General features: G+C 48.0%; 1 protein-coding gene across 1 annotated transcript in view; it reads right to left on the reverse strand.

The window, feature by feature from the left end:
• The window catches only part of SRL (sarcalumenin), a 52,987-nt gene that overhangs the window by 4,214 nt on the left and 41,576 nt on the right, over positions 1 to 7,197 (reverse strand). Inside the window, exons 7-8 of the mRNA XM_011961417.1 lie at positions 3,860 to 3,976; positions 2,381 to 2,614 (exon numbers count right to left, since the gene is read on the reverse strand). Of these exons, the coding sequence (XP_011816807.1) occupies positions 2,381 to 2,614; positions 3,860 to 3,976 (351 nt within the window). The remainder of the gene's footprint in view (positions 1 to 2,380; positions 2,615 to 3,859; positions 3,977 to 7,197) is intronic.

The following is a 7,197-nucleotide window of genomic DNA, read 5'->3' on the forward strand; positions in this document are numbered from 1 at the left end:
TTTTTTTGAGACAGGGTCTCACTCTGTCACCCAGGTTGGAGTGCAGTGGCATGATTACAGCTCACTGCAGCCTCAACCTCCCGGGTTTAAGAATCCTCCCATCTCAGCCTCCCAAAGTGCTGCGGTTATAGGCATGAGCCACCACATCCCACCTGATCAGTTTTAATCTACTGTGAAATCCAAGTTTCCAAGAAAGCTAAATACCTGTTCAAAATGGAGATTGTCCTATTGTCTAAAAGGACCTGGGGCAATGGCAAAGATGCTGAGGGAGAGAAATGAGGAATTAGAAGAACATGAAAGAATGAATGCATTATTTAGGGGGAAGGAGTGTGGGCTTGGCATTGAGACCTGGACTAGAATTTGAGCTTTGCCCCTGGCCAGCTGTATATTAAATGCCTCTAAGCTCTACTTTTTTAGCTCCAAAATGACAAGAACAATATCAATATCTGAGTTGATATAAAGATTACCATGTTGCTGTCAATATAGGAGAGCACCTAAAATTCCAGTCATACAGCTGGTGCAGAATACATTTTAATTCCATTAGCTTCTTATTTCCTAGTTTTCTTTGCAAATAAGAAAACTGAGGAGATAAGGACTAACTGTCTTAAAAACATTGAAATCTTTTTTTTTTTACAATAATGTATAAAATTATCCAATGTGTAGTAGGAGTACAATTTACTATTTAACATTATTAATATTACTAATACTACTATGAATGTTGTTATACCATAATAATATAATTAAATATACTATAATATTACTAATATTACTACTATTATTAATTGCTTCTAATATTACTGCTAATATCATTACTACAGGATCTATTTATAACCACAGTGGGAGTTGTATCCATAAACTGAGATCCACCGTCTGGTCACATATTCCCACACTGCTCTGTTCAGGACTCTCTGCAGATAGCCTTGCCTCATGGCAGGACTCAGTGGTCTACTCCATAGCCGCATGTCTGCTAGCATCTGGCTTCTAGTCTTGTGGCCTGGTTGTCAGCCTTGTTCATTAAATACATTCACATTGTTGTACAACCATCACCGCTATCCCTCTTTGGAACTTATTCATCTTCCCAAATTGAAAATTCTGTACCCATTTAACAGTAACAGCCCATCTCCCCTTCCCCCGAGCCCCTGTTAAAACCACTCCGGTTTCTGTCTTTCTGATTTTGCCTACTGTCATGTAAGTGAAGTCAGACAAGCCCAAAGTAGCGTTCCCCTGCTACCTGAGGGCAAGTAGGGCTTTGAAGAAGCCTGCTAAAGGCTTATGGGGAAGCAAGCCTGGAAAGCAGAAACCGGGAATAGGAAGAGCTGAAAGTCAGGTTCAACCTACAGCAGGCCCAGGGGCACCAGACCCAATTTAGCCAGAAGTCAAATATACTGTTACTGCGATCCAATTAGTCCAGGCCCTTGGCTACACAAGACAGACGGGGCATCCCAAAGACAACTGAACCCCAGCTTGAACCTCTCAGAGCTGCTTGCAGAGAGGACTAGGCCTCCACTTTGGAAAATATTGCCGTCTCCAAACCAAATCAGTCCTCGGGGAGGTAGGAGGACCAGGCACTCCAAAACCCAAGTGGCATCGCAGTGACGACAAGAAGGGGTGGAAGTTAAGAATGCCTCTCCTGGTTTTGGGGAACACTGGGCACACTTCCTCTCCCTGCTTGTCTACCACCCACTGTCAAAAGTCGTTTTCTTTTCTTTCTTTCTTTCTTCCTTTTTTTTTTTTTTTTTGAGACAGAGTCTTGCTGTGTCACCAAGGCTGAAGTGCAGTGGCATGACCACAGCTCACTGCAGCCTTGACCTCCTGGGCTCAAGCAATCCTCGCAACTCAGCCTCCCAAGTAGCTGGGACTATAGACATGTGCCACCATGCCAGCCTAATTTTTATATTTTTTGTAGAGGCAGGGTTTTACCATGTTGTCCAAGCTGGTCTAGAATACCTGGGCTCAAGTGATCCACCTGCCTTGGCCTCCCGGAGTGCTGAGATTACAGATGCGAGCCACTGTGCCCAACCTTATTTATTTATTTATTTATATGAGATAGGGGCTCACTCTTGCCCAGGCTGGAGTGCAGTGGCACGATTACGGCTCACTGCAGCCTCAGCCTCCTTGGCTCAAGCAATCTTCCCATCTCAGCCTCCCGGGTAGCTAGGATCATAGGCACATGCCACCATGTCTGACTAATCTTTTAAATTTTTTTATAGAGATGGGGTCTCACTATGTTGCTCAGGCTGGTCTTGAACCCCTGGCCTCAAGGGATCCTCCTGTATTGGCCTCCCAAAGAGCCAGGATCACAGGCATGAGCCACCATGCCTGGCCAAAAATAATTTTTTGAAACAGAGCTTACACTGTTCAGAAATGAGGGCTAAATTACCTCTTTCTTGCTGCTTGCGGTTCTCGATGATGCCTGGTGTATCCACAAAAGTGACCCTCTCCAGAAGTTTGTGGGGAACCTCAATGCCAATCAGCTTCTCTAGGAAATTCTGGCCAAACTTCTCAAGGGGTGAGAAGGAGCGGGCGCTGTCAGCAGCCATGACGATGCCCTCGATGGTTTTCAGCTTGGGCCCGTGCATGAGGACCGTGAACTCAGAGGTGGTGGGTTCGGCGCCTGGCACACGGGGTGAGAGGTGAAGGAATAGGTGATCTCTGTGAAACAGACCTACTGAGAAGCATGTGTATATGCCGGGTGTCACAGGGAGACTTTTGCAACAGAATTGGATATGTTTGCTAAGCTACTGGGGCTTTCTTTTAATTGTGGTAAAACATATATAACATAACTGTTACCTTTTTTTTGAGATGGAGTCTTGCTCTGTCACCCAGGCTGGAAAGCAGTGGTGCAATCTCAGCTCACTGTAGCCTCTATCTCCTGGGTTCAAGCGATTCTCCCACTGGTCTGGAACTTCTGACCTCAAATGATCTGCCCACCTTGGCCTCCCAAAGTACTGAGATTACAGGTGGGGACCACTACACCCAGTTAATTTTTTGTATTTTTAGTAGAGATAGGGTTTCACAATGTTGGCCAGGCTGGTCTCGAACTCCTGACCTCAGGTGATCCTCCTGCCTCGGCTTCCCAACGTGCTGGGATTACAGGCATAGAGCCACCGTGCCCAGCCTTTTTCTTTCTTTCTTTCTTTTTTTTTTTTTTTTTGTGAGACAGAGTCTCGCTTTGTCGCCCAGCCTGAAGTGCAATGGCGTGATCTCGGCTCACTGCAAGCTCCACCTCCCAGGTTCATGTCATTCTCCTGCCTCAGCTTCCCCAGTAGCTGGGACTACAGGCGACCACCACCACGCCCAGCTAATTTTTTTGTATTTTTACTAGAGATGGAATTTCACTGTGTTCGCCAGGATGGTCTCCATCTGACCTCGTGATCCACCTGCCTTGGCCTCCCAAAGTGCTGGGATTACAGGCATGAACCACCACACCCGTCCCTCAAATTTTGTAGTGGCATAACTTTCCTTTTTTCTCTCTCTTTTTTTTTTTTTTTTTGAGATAGAGTCTTGCTCTGTCACCCAGGCTGGAGTGCAATAGCGCAATCTCAGCTCACTACAATCTCTGCCTCCTAGGTTCAAGCAATTCTCATGTCTCAGCCTCCCGAGTAGCTGGGATTACAGGCATGTGTCACCACACTTGGCTAATTTTTGTATTTTTTTAGTAGAGGCGGGGTTTTTGCCATGTTGGCCAGGCTGGTCTCAAACTGATGGCCTCAAGTGATCCACTGCCTTGGCCTCCCAAAGTGCTGGGATCACAGGCATGAGTCTTCATGCCCGGCCAGTGATTTAACTTTTCATGGTGCTTTTACACCATGAAAATGTAGCATTCAAATCCCAACAATCACACAAGAAGATTTATTACCTGTGTAGAGCTGATAGCGAGTATTTTCCAGCCCAAGGAGGTAGTTTATCATGGTAGATTTACCAACACTCCACGGTCCCAGGAACAGCACCATGGGCTTGGAGGTAATCTCTCCATCTGCGGGCAACAGGAGGTAGAAATGGAATAAATCTAACAAAAGTTCAGACACGGGGTATGGCACCGTGCTCCAAAGCATCTCACCGTCCATCCAATTGAGTTGTGGAATTCTCCATGAATCAGACGTGTGTAGCCCCAGTGGCACTTGTCTTGCTACATAAGTGCGATCACCCAGTAAAAAGACACAGAAGTCACTTTTGGGACTTGCTCAGATCCTTGGCACATCTGCCCCCACCAGAAGAAGTATCTCCGTGAATTCAACGAACCCTGACTTGGAACTCACTCTGGGTTAGGTCTCCTCGTTAAATCTGAAGGAGAAAAGCTTACAGAAAAAGGAGGACAGAGCTTCCACATGGAGAGAATCTGGGTTGAGAATGGAGGATGAATGTGGAGCAACTTGTATAATCTTGGGTGATCTGGACTCAGACCCTACCTGTCTCCAGCCTCTGCAGCTTTCCTCTCCTCCAACCTGGGGATCCCCAGACTCCCAATACAGCCTAATCCTGGGCTCTAGGGCCAGTCTCTCTCTCTTTCTCTCCTCTTTTGCTTATAATGAGGGTCTCCGTTGCCCAGGCTGAAATGCAGTGGTGCAATTGTACCCCACTATGATGACTGGGCTCAAGCAATCCTCCCACTTCAGCCTCCCAAGTAGTAGCTGGGACTACAGGCATGTGCCACTATGCCCAGCTACTTTTTACATTTTTTTGTAGAGATGGGGTCTTACAGCATTGCTCAGGCTGGTCTCAAACTTCTGGGCTCAAGCAATCCTCCGACCTTAGCTTCTCAAAGTGCTGGGATTACAGGTGTGAGCCACTGCACTCACCCTCTTCTAGGGCCACGCTCAAACACTAGCCTCTAAAGTCCATGACAAATTTGCCAGTGCCCAAAATCAACCAATGAACTGGCAGTTCTTGGGTCCTGCATCCAATGTCCTTCCGAAGGCCATGTTGGGGAGATGACCCAGCCAAGGGCCACTCCAGGTGGGTCCCTAAGAGGAAAAATAGAATGTTCTAGTGCTTTCAAATCCAGCGGACAGGGAGGGAAGGGGAGAGGCTTTCAGCGTGGGGTGTGGTCAATCTTATTGCAGATTTTCAGGCCTCAGCTCTTTCAGCTCTTCTCTGGACTACAGCCCAGAGGGTCAGCCCTGCATAATTCAGCGCTGAAGTTCTCCAGACTTGTCTCCCTGAGGCCAGCAGGTTGCCCGAAAAACACTAGGCACTCCCCTTTTGTTTCATTTATTTGTTATGATTTTAATTTATTTAATCTCTTGGTTCAAAGATCAGGAATATAAAATGGTAAACAGTGAAGTTTCCCATCTCTGTCCCAGTCTGCCTCAGCCCTAACACCCCCTGGAATAGGTAACCACTGCTGATTTCTTACATGTTATTTTAGACATTTCAATGCATATGTAAGCAATATTAGTAGCTATCACATTCCCCATCTTTTCTTTCTTTCTTTTTTTTTTTTTGAGACAGGGTCTCACTCTGTTGCCCAGGCCAGAGTGCAGTGGTGTGATCATAGTTCATGTAGCCTCGACCTCCTAGGCTCAAGCGATCCCCCCACCTCAGCCTCCTGAGTAGGTGAGACTACAGGCATGTACCACCAAGCCCAGCTCATTTTTGTATTTAGAGATGGGGTCTTGCCATGTTGCCTAGGCTGGTCTCCAACTCCTGGACTTAAGAGATCCACCCACCTCGGCCTCCCAAAGTGCTACTGTTACAGGCATGAGCCCGGCACCCAGCACTTCCCTTTTTTTTTTTTTTTTTTTTTGAGACACAGTCTTGCTCTGTTGCCCAGGCTAGAGTGCAGTGGCACAATCTCAGCTCACTGCAGCCTCCGCCTCCTGGGTTTAAGCCATTTTTCTGCCTCAGCCTCCCAAGCAGCTGGAACTACAGGTGCATGACACCATGCCTGGCTAATTTTTGTATTTTTAGTAGGGATGGGGTTTTACCATGTTGGCCAGGCTGGTCTCGAACTCTTGACCTCAAGTGATCCACCTGCCTTGGCCTCCCAAAGTGCTGGGATTACAGGCGTGAGCCCCTACACCTGGCCCCTATCTTTTTACAGAGAGTGGTGCCATATGCTTCCTCTTCTGTATCTTGCTCTCGGATGCTCTGGTCTTCCTTCTCTGAGGCTAAAGCTCAGTCCTAACCAAGTGGTGTCTTATACAGGGCAGGCACATGTACATTGCCTGAAAGCAACACCAGGGCCCTGCCCCATCTCTTCCTGCCTGTGAATACACAGGAGACACTTACATCTCTGTGGAAGTCAAGCCCTGGCTGAGGGCCAGGAAGGGATAAGGAGGCTGAGAGGGTGGCAGGAGTCCCAAGTTACAGCCACAGAGATGTCACAGTCTCTTAACACCGGCCCAGGCAACGACAAGGAGAGCCCTAGATGTTCCCATTCTCTGAGACAAGCCGCAAACAGTGCCCTTTCCTGGTGCTGTGGTTTCAGCTCCTCACAGCAGGGGGCACCGCTGGCCTACGCAGGAGGTGGGAGGTGAGCCTGGGAGAGGTTACAAGGAAGCTGGCCAGAGACTAGGAGTTAAGAGCCAAGCCCAGAGGGCAAGCGCAGGGGCCAGGAGGCAGGCCCTCCCTGCAGAGCGCCATGCCCTGGGGACACCGGAGCTCCTGGCCCCTGCTGTCCACACAAGTTTCCTGGGAGGGCCAAGCCTCGGGGTCTTAGGGCCAAGAGAGGAAGAGAAAGCCTTTGGGAGGCTCTGTAAGCTCATACCAATGGCTGTGTGTCCGCTACAAAGGGGGCGATAACTGGCTCCTAGACTATGAAAAACGGTGTAGGTAGCTGTGGAACGGGGTATTCCCTGCTTCCAGCTGTGTGATCCTGGGTAACCCAGCACGTCTCTGGGCCTCAGGTTCCCCTCTGTAGACAGGAAGAACACAAACCCTATTATACCCTGGCCACTTACAGCCATCCGGAGCATCAAACGAGATCATATAGAAACAGCCAGATTAACACAGGGAAAGACTTGTAATCTCATTCACAAAACAATAAGATACCATTGCTAAATTTTTTAAAGATGAGCAACTTTTTTTTTTTTTGAGACGGAATCTTGCTCTGTCACCAGGTTGGAGTGCAGTGGTGCAGTCTTGGCTCACTGCAACCTCCACCTCCTGGGTTGAAGCGATTCTCTTGCCTCAGCCTCCCAAGTAGCTGGGATCACAGGCACGCGCCACCATGCCTGGCTAATTTTTGTATTTTTA

Source organism: Colobus angolensis, unplaced genomic scaffold (assembly GCF_000951035.1).
Source record: "Colobus angolensis palliatus isolate OR3802 unplaced genomic scaffold, Cang.pa_1.0 Scaffold55, whole genome shotgun sequence".
In the NCBI taxonomy this organism is placed as follows: Eukaryota; Metazoa; Chordata; class Mammalia; order Primates; family Cercopithecidae; genus Colobus; species Colobus angolensis.